Source organism: Paramormyrops kingsleyae, chromosome 13, assembly GCF_048594095.1.
Source record: "Paramormyrops kingsleyae isolate MSU_618 chromosome 13, PKINGS_0.4, whole genome shotgun sequence".
NCBI classification, from domain to species: Eukaryota; Metazoa; Chordata; class Actinopteri; order Osteoglossiformes; family Mormyridae; genus Paramormyrops; species Paramormyrops kingsleyae.
The window spans coordinates 19,623,200-19,640,223 of NC_132809.1; the positions used below are offsets into that span (position 1 = coordinate 19,623,200).

The 17,024-nt window shown below is 42.4% G+C and overlaps 1 protein-coding gene across 7 annotated transcripts in view; it reads right to left on the bottom strand.

Moving 5' to 3' along the window:
- The window catches only part of LOC111846736 (myocyte-specific enhancer factor 2A-like), an 87,102-nt gene that overhangs the window by 30,626 nt on the left and 39,452 nt on the right, over positions 1 to 17,024 (bottom strand). For all 7 annotated transcript variants that reach the window (XM_023817248.2, XM_023817250.2, XM_023817244.2 and 4 more), the window contains one exon: positions 14,064 to 14,267. In XM_023817248.2, coding sequence (XP_023673016.1) covers positions 14,064 to 14,267 — 204 coding nt within the window. The remainder of the gene's footprint in view (positions 1 to 14,063; positions 14,268 to 17,024) is intronic.

The following is a 17,024-nucleotide window of genomic DNA, read 5'->3' on the forward strand; positions in this document are numbered from 1 at the left end:
CCATCTGATTTGCTACAGATGACACATTAAAATCAGAATTTTTTTTTTGCCATTGCTAACTTTTAAAAATCTTATTAAAGATTTATGTAGTTGTTTTATATCTGAATTATTACTGATGACAATATTGCATGTTTATACAGTATTTTGTTTTTGTATTACTGTCTTTCTATTATTTATCTCACTTTCTGTCTTCATCCCTTGTCCTCGAAAGGTTCTTTTGTCCTTTGCCAGGCCGTCAATGTAAATAAGAAATAGTTTTAGTGAATTGTCTGGAAATATAAAGGTTAAATTAAAAAAAAGATCTGGCACAGCTGGTAATACACCCCAGCAGGAGCTCTCCAAAGCACCGTACTGGGGGTCTGCTGCAATGTCACAGCTCAGCAGAGGGTCCCCAGGCAGACCACACACTCAGACAGCAGCAGACACACATGGAGCAGGCAGGAAACACGTCCCACCACCGGGGTTTACACCTTACGGCGAGAGGTGCTCCAAACAGCTCCATTTCTCTTTGGCAGCAGATCCCACGATAATTAAAAAAACAGCAAACTGAGCTTCATTAACTTTGCCTTGTTATTTTAATAATAAATGAAGCACTGCGAGCTCACTGGAAACCCGGGCATGAAAATTTCAAAACTAATGGACCACTGTCACTATAACACATTGAGGTGCAAAGGCATCAAAAAACATCTGAGCTTTTCTGAGGTGCTCGACATTCACCCCCCCCCCAGAACCTAGAGACCACGTCCCCGAAAAACCAGATTTACACCATAGCAAAGATGGCAGCAATGTGACAAGCTGAGAATGTACCAAAAACAGGCAGGCTCACATCGAGACAGAGCCAAACTTAGACTGTACTTCTTCTATAACCTCCAAGCACAGAAAAAGTTTCTTAGTGGAAAACAACCTTTTCACAGAAAAACATGACAGGAAAAAAGAAAGAAAAGAATAAGGAACATATTACACTAAAATAAAATTAGCTGTTCTGGTTAACAAACACATATTTGTAAAGCATCCCCTCCATTATGCCTTTTAATGAGAGCTCAGCTCGAACACATAACACCAGACTCTGCTACGAATAAGCACTCGAGACAAGAATATCTCCCTCATTAGTGTCATTGAGAAGTACTGTTTACCGGACGCAGGGAGGCTGGGATGCTGTGCCTATTCTACCCCATTGAAAGGGAGCAGCTTTTAAAACGAAGAACCCAAAGTTGTGGACAAAAAGAATTTACGTCAATGAAACATGAGGTAGCTAGGTAACCAGGGAGTTTGCCGGACCGCATCCCATACACACCAAAGAGGACGGAGTTCTCGACAAGCACAAGAAGATGCATTTATTCCCATCTAACTGAATCGGCAGAGACCCAAACAGCTGATTTTTACTGCACATCTCCGCAAACACTTGTACACTTTCCGGTCTGATTGTGAAATGGATTCTTTAAAATATACAACTAAAAATAAACTGAACAATAAAAGCATTATAACAACCTCACATTTGATATGGTTTGTCATCTAACAGTATCTGGGCCTTCAATGCAAAATAAGATTATAAGGAATCCTTTCTTGCCCTGTTGCTATTTTAAGCAATGTTTTCTTTGTACTGATTGTTTACTGGTGTAGGAAACACTTGTTTCCATAGAAACCATAATACAGTAATACTGTAGACGGAAGAAATGATCAATTTAAATGTATGATTTAAAAAAAAGAACAAAAGATGAAAATGAATAAGGATATGTGTGGATAAGTTGGGTTTTACTTTGGACAGTGGGGTCTCTGAAGCAAAGAGGTGCTTGATATAATGATACAACAACATCCCCCTAAAGTGCCCATTGAACTTCACGCACACATAAGGCAAATACAAGATTTTTGTATTTTATAATAGAAGTATAAAGCCATTAAAAAAACATCATCCACTTCCACAAAAATGGGAAACATCCTCTGTAAAAGTCCTCCAGTGATACAGGCTTATACTGCATAAAGAAACAGAAACACTATTTTAATGTGCGCGACTAAAACGGCAGGACCTGAATAAGTGAGCTGTGGCACACAGAACACCAACGTGAAATCAAATCACCTCCAAGTGAAAGAAGGTATTAAATTTTATATTCATATCTAATCTATGTCACCACCAGAGAGGGCAGAGCGGAGGGGCCGTTCACTAGCATCGCTGATGGAAGTGAAACTCTTATCTCTTCTCTCTACGTAGGTTTTCTGCGGCTTTCTGCTATATCTGCTCCTTGTGTGTTTTTGTGAGTTTCGCTGTGCCTGTTGCTCTCTGTAAAGATGCTGCTGCTTTGTAAAGCTGACAGCTGTGTCTCTTCTTTGCTCACGCGCTCCATGCCCATCATGTTACTGTGCTGCGTCCACATATCCTCTGCGCAGCACCGCCGGAGACGTGGGGAATGGGGAATTCTTGCAGCGGCGAGCCCCCCCGTCAGTTGTATGCCGTCAACCCCCGCTCAGAGCTCCCAGCCGGCCCAAGGACAGTCAGTGAAGAAATAACTTGTGCAATGGCAGGATCTGTACTAACGAGATAAATTAGAGAGACTGAACGTCTCCCATCTGCGAATGAGTCTGGATCTCTGGTGACTTCCCACATTGAGGAGCTGCCAACCTTGCTCCAAACACTAAAACTATAACCTCAAAACTATAATTAGGCATCACATATATCCTTAGTCAAAGGCAACTGTCAAAGTCTTCCTGGCTTTTCCCTTTTCCAAAGATGGATTTTCTTCGGTGTGCAAATGGCAAAAACCCAGAGCTTATCACTGCCTGCCAAGGGAAGGGAAGGGGCTATTAAAGAGTCTCCCTGCCCTAGAAAGATAGCATGACTGTATCTGTTGTCAATGTATACATTTGTAGTGCTTTATTTTTAGTAGAAGCTTACGACGATGTTTTCCTCCAAACATAGATAGCACACTTGCGGTTGGGTGTTTGTTTTGATCGTGTGGACCGATAGAGCGAGGTAATCCCAGAATTGACCTTTCCTGCAGTGAAGAGCTTCACTCTCCATACAGCTACGATACATGGCCTCCATCCAGACACGTAAAGGAGCAGCGCACACACACGCCTCAGTGCACTGAACACTGTTACGTATATGCTTGCAATGTCAGCGGACGTATTATAAATGATAATAAAAAAAATCTCTCTCAGCAGATAGACAGTCAAACTGTCACGATGACAATCCTGTGAGTGGAATTTTTCCTTCTTCTCTAGGAGCAAATCCAGCTACTTCTGCTTGCAAACTTACAAAAGGTAGGATACCGTAGCTAAAAGGAGGTCTCCCATGATGCCTTCCTTGGATATACGAATGAAAAATGCCTGAACTTATTGTCACAGCTCTTCTTGTAGATATGACACCCAGACCTAAATATAATAACAATAATAATAATAATAATAATAATAATTATTATTATTATTATTATTGTTATTGTTGTTGTTGTTGTTGTTGTTATTATTATTATTGCTATTATTATTGTTATTATTATTATCGTTGTTATTATTATTATTATTATTATTGTTGTTGTTATTATTATTGTTATTATTATTATTATTATTATAGACTTTATTGATCCCTGTGGGGAAATTCTCTCTGCGTCCCCCAAATTTGCTCTCAGTAAGTGACAGCAAGCTGGCTGTCAAGGGCAGCCACCCATAGCAGCACCCAGGGGGCTGGGGGCTGAGGACCTTGCCCAGGAACCCACACGTATGCCAAGGCCAGACTCACACCGGTGTCTTCCAATCACATTCACAGAGGCGTAGCCCACTGAGTCACATGCTGTATACACTACATTCCCTACAGAAACAGCACATACCATATATTCAGCAGACAAAAACCAACGCTAAAAAAATTAAAAAAGAGAATCCCAATCAGCCATCACCCTTACAAAAGAAGTGTTTCATAGAGATGACAAAACAGACCATCAACATTGAAATGACCTCAGATAAGAAAAAAGGCAAGTATATTTCTCAACAGATCTTCATCAGATCTGAGTGTCCTAATTACCCCACCAGCCCATATTTACTTTCCAAAATTAAAAATCCCCAAAAAAGTCAAGCAACTGTTATAAGCCAGACTGCATTCTCAGACACTCATGAAGCCAGCCGTGATTATTTTCGTCTAATGAGACAAAAGTGACACTTCTATTCTTACCTGGGTCAATAATACACGGTCACAGATGGTAAGGTAAGACCCATCCCAGAGCTGGGCTGGGCTGGAACCAGGACCGGCCAAAGTGTGTCACAGAACAAGCTGCTGCAAGCATTTCAGGAAGAACAGCCATGAGCAGCTCACCCGACATCCAAACGTGACCCCAATGAAGAGAATCACTACTCAGTAAAATATTTACAAATCATTTAAAAATGACCCTCTACTGTATGTGATTATCAACAGCATCATAAAATGTCTGCCGCCAAATTTGCTGCTACTACTTTCAAATCCCGGAAAACTCAGACTGCTGATGAGAGCAAACACTTTGAATTGTAACTTATTACAAAGTATTGTGAAACATAATCATACTGAACTTGAACTAAAATATTGTATGATTTTCACAGTTTAAGAGCTGGATCAGTTAAGTACATCACCCGGATCGAGATGGCATGTGTCTTATAATCTACACCACTGGTGGGCAAGTCCAGGCATCACAGACTAGTGGATACACTGAGCTCAAAATTAAGATGCTAATTCAGCTATTAACTTGATTAATTGATTCAAATCAGAAAATTAAGTTATATGTTAAATTTCTGTAAAATAAACTTTGAGAAACAACTGAGGAATACATGTCATGATATTAAACAAATAAAAGTCAAATCATTTAACTAAACTGCACACGTTTGTTTAGATTTCAATAAGAATCAACTAATAGGAAAATTATCATAACAAAACACTAAGAAGTTTTATTTTAGACTTTAACAGAAGACTGAAGAATAACATGAAACTAAGTATATTAGTTGAGGACTTAAATTACGCAAATTAATTTGATGAACAGCTATGAACAAGGATAATTACTTAACAGATCTCAAGGTATATAATTTCCCACCCTAGACTAATACCATAAATGACCTAATTTCTCTGTGTTTTGGATAATTCTGTCTTCTAAGCACCTGTCCTGGTCATGGTCTCTGATAAGCCTATCAGCACAGGGCATAAGGCTAGGATACACCTGGATGTGATACCAGACCATGGCAAGACGCACACACACAGACACCATCATACTCTGGGCAATTTAGACATAAATTACCCTAATTGCTCATCTTCAGACTACGGAAGTGAAGCGCAGCTCCTAGAGCAAACCTGGGAGACACAGGGGAGGCTGCACAAACACACACAGAGTGAAGGTGGGATTCGAACCCCACACACCACCAGTGAGAAGCAAAAGAGCATCCGGTGTCAATGAATCAAAACATTCAATGTGAGAAAATATACAAGTGAAATAGCAATAATACCAAAATAAATTTACTACCTGGTGGAATGTGTGTCTATGCTGACTAGCATAAGATAGCCCTTTAAACCTGCGCACACCAATGAATCACACCACTCAGCCTTTCCAAAGGATGAATGAGGATTTACTGGAACAGGAGGGGAAATGGGCCCCCTGTCAGCCTAAAATCAAGTAACCAGCGTAAGCCTCCTTCCAGTTTGAATCAGGCCTTCTCCTGTCGTCTGCTCACTTTAAATACAAGCGGTGCTGCCAGTCATCCTCTCGCTAGTTGATTTGTCAGCTGGTTCACAGCCAAGGTTGGAATAGCTAGATAGGAGAGAGCTAAGCACTGCCCTGCAGATGGGGGGGGCGCCGCTGTGCAGGCGAAAAGGTGCCGGCCTGAGGCCAGCTGTCCTACCGAAAACGCTACGCACATCATTGGATTGGCTGGTGTCGTTACTGAAGAGATTACGCACCACCAAGGAAAACATCAGACTGAAGAAAGGTAACAGGCGATCACAAGAATCTATGCGTGACCATCAATGTGGCAGTCAAGCTCATTAAGACCATTCAAATCAACATCACCCAAATCTGAAAGCTGATATGTCAGCTCTTACATTACGTGTTATTCGATATAGGTCAGCTTTGCTTACTTAACCAGTGAAGCCAACTGGGTTACATGAACAATATCACAATCAAGAGACTATTCTGCATGCATGAGAAAGAACAGCCTATCAAATTTTTACATCAGCTATTATAAACTCAGACAGACTGACGGACTGAGGCTAACGGTAGGGGGGGGGGGGCACATAGAAAAGCAATAATTTAATATGGACATGAGACTTACAGTAAGAAAATTACACAAAAACAGAACCAGGGTACTGAATAAATACGGTGTTAATTGTTAAGATTAAATATGGCGGTATAGTGAGCCCCAGCAGAAGATCGGCAGGCTTGGAGGTTCGCCTGATGCGTGCAGCTATTGTGCAAATCAAATATCAGCACTGCCACTTACATTAAAGGACAGGATAATCCACTTTAATGGCAAATTACCCACCTTTCATTTTCACCCAGGTGTTAGGCTTCCTAGAATCATGTCTATCAACACTTTTAGAATACCAATTATATTCTTGAAAATTAAATCAGTTATGTTCTTGCAAAAAAAATATTTAGGAACTCCATGTCTTCCACGTTGGACTGCTGAGGGAGAGGCCTTCAGCCTTGGTGATTTAACAGGAGTACAGGCTGCTGACGAGGACCGTGGAGCTCAGCGTTACTCTCACGTTGCTGTTCTTCTCATCATTCTGACAAGTATAATTGATCAATCACGCTAATTGGCCAGTCTGAGCGGCTCGCTCATGCCGGCAGATGTCTCTAATTTGCATTCATTAAGAGAGAGAATGTCCTGATTGGCTGCATTATTTCAGTTGACATTCAGAGCCTGCCCGCCCCCCGTTTTTTATAACGCATTTTCTTTTGTGAAGTGCTCTAAACTTCTAAACTTCACTGACAATACACTGGCACGAATCATGACATTTATGACCACAAGCTGCCAAAGCACTGGAAAAAGTGGCAGTGATGCCAATTTGTTTGCTAGGGGGCAAAGGGACAGAGGTCCTTAGACCTTGGGGGGCACCGAGTGTCAGGCTCTGGACGTCTGCTGGCCTTGTTCTTCCTTTTAATCTGAACGATGTGTAGCATTGAAACTGGGCAGCACTGCAAAGGTCTGTGTTAACTGGGCGCTCAGCATATACAGTACAATCACACAGACACAGAGACACACAGAGAGACAGAGACACACACACACATACACAGACAGAGACAGACAGAGACACACAGAGACACACAGACAGAAAGACAGAAAAATTGAATGGAATGATCACAGGAAATAAAGGCCAAGAAGAGGAATGTAGGGCAGCGTGCAGCCATCCTGTGGCATATATACATGCGATCAGGCAGCTCGCCCACTACCTGCAACATGTAGAAACCCACCAGGAAGATCCCTGCATCTGAATCTGCATCTGAATCTGCATCACACTGGCAGTTTTTGTGTTACCTGTTTATTTACGTGACACCTGATTTCAGGTAAATCTAGCATGTTGTGTTTGTAGGAAAATCCCTTTCCTTTTTCTGCCAGAATAACTGAAGAACAGAACCACGCCCTAGGATACAATGTCAGAGTCATTACTGCATCAAACCCTGCCCCTTCGCCTGCTGACAGGCCACTTTGTGAGAGCGCGACAGCGGGGACAGCGACGCCATCGACGCGTCTTTGAGTGGGCTACTCACCACAAAGTCAAGGCACCTGTTTCCCCACAATTTATCAGTAAAATCTCCCTCCCTAGCTAAGAGCCCCCCGCCCCGCTAACCTCAGCCCTTCGACAGCCTGTCTACTTTAAGGCTCGCATTACAAATCCCTTACTGTACATGGGTTATGTCGGCTCACGCGTGAACACGTGGCACAACCCCAGGGCACAAGCCGAAAGCTTCAGGGAGAGCTTCAACTGATAACCACAATGGAAAATACCAGCATCTATGAATTATAAAAGGAAATGCTCACTTCTTTAAATTGGGCTCCCAACAGCTATATCCTACAAACACTTATTCATACGTACTGGAGCTCAAACCGGTTATACCAGCGTTTTTATATTAAATGAAACATGCCCTGTAACACTAATTGACAAAAAAAAGATACATTTTGGAATATACAAACTTGCTCAACTATTATTTTACAATAAAAACATACCTTGTTGTCTGTTCTCATTTGGGTTTTCTTGGAGAAAAGTACAGACGTGGATCTTTAAATTTAAAATAGCTATGTACTTGTTTTGATAGTCTAGCCGAGAGTCTGTAAAATATGCTTGTATTTCAAAACCACACGAAACAAGGACAATGCCTTATGTCATCTTTACCTGTCATTATCAATAGCTTAATTTGCCTGCATCAGGCCCCTATTTGCTTGGGATACAGGAGAGGCCTGGCAGAACCCATTTTACATGAAAAGGCCTTTAAACCTAGAGGTTGCCTTGTTTACATACTGGTCATGCTATTTGCAACTTGTGGATATGCTATTTAAATAGCATTGCAGATACAGATTTGAATAAAGAAACACCTCTGTCTTCAGAGAAATAAAAAGAGTCATTCATTTATGCAAATTCACCTGCCTCAGCATTACGCTAATTAGATACGAGGACTTTGCACAGGTTAAATGTACATATCAAAATGCTGGCAAAGATGGCAGCCATAGCATAAGGATCTGTGACAAAAGCCCATGAAGACGCAAACAAACAGGGCATTTGTGCAACAGCACACTCGGGGGGGGGGGGGAAGTTTGGTGTGAACACAAGAATTATGCAGGAATAAGGGCGTACTCACACTAGGATCGGCTGCCTTGTGCCACGTCTGAGCATGATTTCCCCCCCCCCCCACTGGTCTGGGCTCGCATTGAACTTTAACGATCCTGGCCCAAACACGCTTTCATCATCATGCAACTTTTTTGTGCTGAAGTAAACATAGGAAAAGCGCTATCGCACAGCACAATGGATTTCAAGATTAATGTCCTTATTTTGTGGCTTATTTGGAGTTGTTCTGGGTGCAATGACACATGGTACTCTAATACATTTATTGTATATGCAATGCAGCGATTTCATTTAATCGTACTGCACATATAAGACAGTCCCATATTTTACCAAATTTCTCAGGTGCTTTTGTGTGTTGCATGCAGTTGTTCCTGGGTTCTGTCGTCAGTCCAAATTTCCAGCAAACACTGCACTTCTGCCATAGATGAAAGTGATCCCTTTGCTGCAGTGCTTGCTATATGTTTGTCGCTTCCCGATCTGTACAATCTACCTAATCGGTTCCTTCTGGTCACGTTGACATACTGTGTACGTTTGCACATGGATGTGCCAGTCGTATCACTGACGTCATGTCTGAGTTCTGTGCTCACTGGATGTGTACCGTACCCGAGTATTAACTATCCGGGCCTGGGCATGGTTAAGTGTACTGCGCCCCAGCACAGTATAGAGCGATCAACACTAGTCAAACAAGCTGCACTTTGGGGGTCAGACCTGCATGTGTTCAGTTCAGACTGGCTAATAATAATAGATACTTTATTGAAATTGTCTTTACACCTCCCTCAACTTGTTCTTTGGAGAGTAAGCGATGCTCAGGGAGATGAAGGGGTTAAGGGCCTTACTCAAGGATGTGCTGAGTACCCTAGTGTGGGTACGTACACCCTTAAGTTATGATTTCCCAGGTAGAATGAGATCACTATAAATACTGACAGGAGATTTTTTTTTTTTCCTTTTGCAGTTGACATAAAATTTATTTTGAAGCACAAATACTATAATCACTGAATGCATTTCAGTTTCCTTGCTAACAAACTGAAAGGTTCTGCTCCTTAGGTCCTGGCAAAGGATTATCTGGGCCTCGAAACATATGTGGGTCTCCAGACCCAGGAAGCGTGCCCACGACCAGAACCACGTTAAGCTCATCGCTTTGCGGAGCAGCACCAGCTGACAGCCACAAGAGACTCTCCGCAATTATGCAGACGTGCTGTCCGCCCTGCCTCCCATCCGAGGCTGATTTCCCTTTATCTTCTTTTTCATTTTTTGGGATAGACAGTTAAGGCCTCAGACCACTTTAACAAGCTGCCTAACCCTGGGTCGCTTTAGGAAAATCTCCAGCTGCATGAATGAGAAAAACTGTATGATTTTCTGACTCATCACAAATGTCACAGACATTTTTTTAAGAGACTAAACAGGAAGTTTAGAGAGGATCAGATGAGATCACTCTTCCTTTTTTCTCTCTGAGGCCTGAGGGAGAAAGCATGTTCCCTCAGAATTGCCCGTCCATGGGATTCGCTCGGTGTGAGCTGGGTGATGGAGCAGGCAGGTACCTGCTCATCTTTGGAGACCAGATGGTTCGCATCACTACTTTTCATGGAAAGGTTAGAACAGCAAGAGTTACTGGCAGAGGGCTGTGGGCCCACAGCATGGGGTAGGGGGTGCACTTCACCGCCACTTAAGCAGACAGCAAAATGCAGCATCCCAGAAGAATTGGGGGGGGCACCCACACTGGCACCCAGGAGCACTGTGCTGTTGGGGGCAGCACTGGAATCTCTGCGCCGGTATTCAAAGCAGGATTAGCGACACACCAGGCCGGGCGCGCTGCCACTTCTCCAGGTGACAGAAGGGTGCAGAATGGAAAGCAGTGGGCCAACTCTGTTGGTGCCCAACTCCTGCCAGCACCCGCCACTGGGATGGGTACCCCCCCCCCCCTCCGCCAAACCTGACTGCCATGCTGGGCTATTTCTGCAGATGGTCACGAGGTCAACCAGTTCTCGCCGTGAGCACCCGGTTTAGGCCAATTTCCTAATCCGAGCCTTTTATTTTTATTTGTTTAATTTAATTTCCATTTCCATCTCCGACACACACAGATACAAACAGCACTGTTGTTCACAATACATACATACGTACATAACGTTATGCAACTAGGTACTGCTAAGTAGCGCTGATACCTGGCAGAGACCAATTTGGTTTTTAAATAAAGGCGCTCATCCAAAAACAAATAAAGTGGGAGGGGCTACAGACTGTCTGCTTCCCCATGGTTTCGCCACCCATCACAACTTTTATAGTTGCATTTTGTAAAATGCCCCCATTTTTAAGCTCTTTTTTTCCTATTCTGGTGACAACAACACACACATCATGAAGTCTGTGACAATCTGTATTTTAGGAGCGAGATCTGTCTTTAAGTCCAATTTGTAGGTAAATTTGAAGAATAATAATAAAATCAATAATAATAATAATAACAACGATTATTATTATTATCGTTTTTATCATTATTATTATTACACAGTAATGATAACAGTAGCTACATATGTTACTGTACTGAACCTGGAGTCAATGAACCGCTGAAGCTGCCCAATGTTTTCATGAGTGTCACAAAGTAGTGAGAACACTTGTTACAACAAACTGCTGTATTCTGCTCAAATTTTTTATATAACAGGCTTTATGGAAGTCTTCGTAAGAATGAGTTGTCCGTAAGCCGGATGCTCTTAACGTGGGGACTGCCTGTAATCAGCCTAACTCTCCTTCCTGAAGGAGACCATCTAAAAGCCGCGCTTTTTATATTAAAAGAGGTGTGCGCTTTAACTAGGCATTTACTGATGATACCTGTAATGTTCAGTCACAAGAACACTGACTCTGGTATGTTGTATGGCATGTTGTATCCTTGAGTACGGTTTTTAAGTTGAATTCCCTCAGTGAACACATCCAAATGTAAAAATGAATAAAACTACCAACGACAGAACAAAGGCGGTACCACGATTCCATAAGTTATAAAGAGGAAAGAGCCTGGCCGTCTGTTTAATAGAATTAATTTGCAATCCAGGCCTTTTCCATACGAGGACGGCGGGGCCCAGCTCCTGGACGAAGGACGCACCGATCCAGCGAGGAAGCTTCAGAATAAGCACTGCTACGTTAGCGTTGTAGTGTTAGTTTAGTTTTGAAAACAGCTAAGCGACAGCTCGCTCTGGGAAAACATTCATGCGGCCTTGGGGGTGTGTCTGGACACCAAATTGTTGTCTCCTCAGATAAAATTAGATACTACAGGTAAATATGATTCAATACAAGGTGAAACTGCAGATTAGCTGTTCATGGGTCTGATGTATTAATAAAAATATTTAGGTTCAACTCAAAACACAGAGCCTTTGTTTAAATCTGAATATCAGCTTTAAAAGCAAATACAGCCATATATTGTTATTTCAGAATCAGCCAGAATGTGTTTGCTTTTCATTTTAGTCAGAGAAGAGAACGAATGCCTCAGAAATGTTTCAGGGAATGCACAGAATCTCCCACTGTGCCTTCATCTCTTAGTGGCTGAAGGGCCGAAGGCAACAGAGATCAAATTAGGCTTCAAGTCCAAGGACCAATTATCAGTCAATAAATTCAGTGGATCTTGATTCTTGGTTTGAAAAGTCATGCTAAAGATTTATCTCCAATCTGGAACACTGAAAATGAATCAGAGTGCATTATTATTGTGTACCAACAACAGACTCTAGTCTCAAATAATCACAAACAATTATGCTGACTATCTCCCCTGCCCACAGATGCAAGCACTAAATTCAAGCTAATGGCACTAATTGCTGAATAGCATGGATTTTTAGAGACAAAGCCAAACTAGGCATCTGCGCATGGAGTGTGTGTGCGCGTGTGGGGGACTGATGTGGAAATTTGTTGCAGATGGCTCTAAACAAAAAAAGCACACGAGAACATCCTAAGGTTTTCATCTGAGCGTGTACCAGTTCGAGTTACGAGGCAGTGGATGTTACAAAAGAGGGACTGGAGGAAGCTGGTTTCCATGGTTTCCAGCTTGCAAGCACTACTATTACAGGAGAGCCACTAAGCCGTAGATTTAGCATTTCATCAGTTCCTGGACTGAAGCCAGAATGAAGTTATCGGTCTCTGCAGACATCAGACATGCAGTGACTAGGTGGGATCAGCGACTTGTCCTTTAGCAATTGACTGTGCCAAAAGTGCCACGTCAGATAAACAGACCCTGCAGAAACACCAAGAGGGAGGGCTGTCATGGTGATTTGAGGTGGCTCAATTGCTGCGTGCGATATTTTTCTTTCAAATTATGTAATTTTTCTTTCAAATTACATATCCCAAACTTGACAAATGCCCCCTATTTAAAAATATTTAAAAAAAAATAGGACCTACCCAAAATAAAATATGTATTACTCTTGAACCACATACACTAAATTCATAAATAAGGGCTGGTTTAAATCCTGACAGTCACAAAATGTTAATAAGACACCTGATTTCTAAAAGTGTTACTTATATGGATAAAAAGAAATACTGTAACTGTAAAATTTTGGACCCTTACGGAGGTACGGACACCGATATTAACTGGTGCTTTGTTATTCATGTAAATAAAGTGCACATTTTGACTGCTGTCCACGATAAAGTACTTTAAATATATTTCATTTTAATGGTATTATAATCAGAAAATGTCGTAAGAATGATGGAAACATTTATATTTTTTTATTATGCAATCATTATCAGACTTATTATTTTTTAAAAAACAATGTTTTATGACTTTTTACATTTTTGACCAACTTCCGGGACTGCCGGTGATAGCCTGATCACAAAAAGACAAAAAACGTGAACGATGCAGTTGTGGTGGTTGCTTGCCCCCCCCCCCCCGGTGTTTGGCTTGTCAATATCGCGGTATTGCAGTATCGCGATATTGCTCTCATTGCGAGAGTCCTAATGGGGGGGGGACACTCAATGTTCCTGCATATTCCTCCAAAATGTCTGGTGAATAACATGAACTTCAGTAAGACGGACGAGAGCTTAACCCCAGGAGACGACTTTGACTTCAAAATGCTAAACGGGGATGTTGCTTCGGAGCAACGATTCTCAGCATTATTGACGTGTCAGATGAATGGGGAAAGTGAAAAGCTTTGGCAATATCTCTGCAAAGAGAGCTCTACCCTTCCTCTCCCAAGTGTTGGCCAAGAAAAGAAGAAAATCAAGGTCTTCCATAAGATCTACATGCAGTGTGATCTATACTTGTCTACTCAGATTTGAAAGGGCATCTGTGCTGCTTCCATGTCGGACTAAGCAGCAGCGGACTCACCTCCACGATGTCAGAGTTGGTCCTGCTCTCATGTGGCTCGTTGTACTCTGTGTACTTCAGCAGTACTTTGTCCATGTCGGTGCTGGCGTACTGAAACAGCTTGTTGGAGCTGTTGAAAATGATGAGTGCTATTTCACAGTCACAGAGCACGCTCAGCTCGTAGGCCTTCTTCATCAGCCCGAACTTCCTCTTCGTGAACGTTACCTGCAAGACACGCGGCAAGAATGGAGACAAGCAGCCTCAATAACGTGTGACAACGAATTGCCGCTTTCGCGCTTGAGCAGTCATTGCCATAGAATTCTATCGAATGTCACTGAACAGGCAAAAGTGACAGTTTATTTGGAAAACTGAACGATGATTTAAACTCTGCACGTGTCTATTTTCAGCACAGGCCCTAGGGATAAACCTAAGTAGATTAACTGAAGTTAAAACAAGCTGAAAAAGTGATTAAAATGTACTTTCAACACCAATTCTCACAGCTTTGGGCTAAAGCCGCCCGCGCATGTCGACTCTAGAAGTGTGGCATTTTCCTCACCTAAAGCAGCTCTTTCTCACCCTCTGTCACGGCTGTTCCAGGCCCACCCCCCCCCCCGCCAGCCTGTCTGTGTCAGTCGCTAGCAGGCAAGGGGTCGACCCTGGGACACGCCAGAAGCTGCTTGGTAAGCGTAGCGCGTGACTGTAGCTAAATGTGATCTGGGGAGCTGCTGGTCTTGTCACCGGGACCCAGCTGCCTCTCAGACGCTGGCAGGCTCGGCATGGTCGCAGCCAAATGCATGCTTAGCACCCCTCCCTCAGCATGTCAAACACACACGCTATTCCCCACCTTCACAATGTCAAATACGCACTTAGCAGCCTGCCTATAGCACGCCAAACAGATTTGCTCCACTGTGTCTTGAGCATCCTATCTCTAGAACGTCACATACATGCACAGCAGTGTGTCTTTAGGACATCAGGAGCACCATTAGAATCCTGTCCCTGTGCTGCGAAAACAAGGGCAGCCAGTTGGGAAGAAATGTAACTGAGCCCAGTCACCTTCAACCAGAGGGCTAAGCAGCCTTTATGGAGGATCGCTGTAGCAGGCTATCTGCTTAAAATGCATTCACAGTCATTCTCATTATTCTTCTCTAAAAGAAATCATGTTTAACTCAAATGAATTATTCATAAACTGTATACTTCTGATGATGTCAAGAAATGTATAGATGTGTCTACCATACACTCACTAATATCCACAGAATGGAATTACTTCCAGTAAATGTTGCATTTCAGGTCGTTGATAATTTAATGTGTCAATATTCCACAATGGCAATTCTACTAACCTAGTTAGATGATATGTGATTAGTCACAGCCAGCACTATTAGTAATAATCTTATTTGAACTCCATTGTGTTACCTGCTAAATAGTAGCTTGTACTATCATAAAATAACCAAATACTTCAATGATTTATTTTCCCATGTCCTATAAAAAATTTAACAAAAGAAAACCATCACATTTGCTGATCCAAGGCATATTAGCTCTTCAAATATCAGCAGCAAAACATTGAAAATTAACACAATTTGTGACCTGTGCTCAACTGGCTCTCTGTATTCAATTGCGTTTTTCTTAAACGTCCCAACACAGGAACAATAGAAAACCTTAATTTATAATTCCTGGAAAAATTTACAAGCATAACATACCAGGCAGACAGACAGCATGACCAGACAGACTGACCCAGGAAGACGGTGGGTGACCATTTGATCCATCTCTAGGCTCATATACCAGCCTCAGAAGTTCCTCCAAACTTCCAAAAGCCTCATTCTCATTTCTCTCTTAAGCCTTCTTCTTCTCTCCAGAAAACACCACTGGTCCATCAGGGCCCGTGCTTCAAGACTCAGAACAATTTCTTCCCAACAGTCATAAGCATGTTAAATACATCATCCATGTGGGTGCTACACAATGGGGGCGTTTCAGGTTGCTCCCCGTTGGCTCTGTAAAGCGCTTTGTGTGTTTGAAAAGTGCTATATAAATGAAACATTCATTCATTAATTCACTTTGTTGCCCTACTTGTGTGCTAATGTATATTGTTATATTGTTACTGAAAATGTCCTCAGATTTCCACTGAAGAAATTCTTTGATTTTTGTAAAGTCCCACAGGTTCTCCGTCTAATAAGCTGTGCATCTCAATTCGGTTTATGATGTTTTCCTTGAAAGCAACGGGTGTTTGCTCCAGGTCATTTCTTGGAATTACATAGTCACCATAATTTAAACATTCTTCTGTGGTGATACTGAGCAGGTCTATCATCAGAATCAATATGCCCCAACAACAGTGAGACAGCGCAAAAAATCTGGGAGCCTCGCGGGATGCCCCTCCCTGTCGGTAAGATAATCCAGCTAGGATCTCTAAACGTAACAAACCCATATGCATCTCTCTTTTACAGATTTATGTATCCTATATTTTCCAATCCAGCTTTAATATGAGTCATCTGCAATATCACAAGCAGCCGCCCACCCAATACCACAGCCTGCAGGACTCCATCATAACTGCCTTTCAAGAAACTTCTGTCTATAAGCAACTCCCTCAGTTTATCAGAGTTTGATTCAATGCTCGGCTATTACAGATGCATAAAATATGACCTTCAGAGAGCTGCTTCTGTCTCTTACTTCTACAGTCTGCATTGTACAAGCCACACACCTGCAGACGCCCTTCGGATCTAACAGGACTGTGCACCCCCACTTCCTGCCACCAGTCTGACCATCATCTGCATCAGTTTCATTTGTTTGTTTCTTGTTTTTTTTTTTTTGTTTAATTCTTACTAGCCGTGACTGTACGTCTTCCCGTCTTCCCGGCCTCCAGCATTCTGCTATCAACAGGGAGCTGAGCCCTCCCATCACCTCAGGTCAGCCAGTCACTACAGTGTGAAACGTGCATTCCAAACCCAGCTATAGCTGCTCAAACTCTGACATCCAGCTTTCAGAAGCGAATGA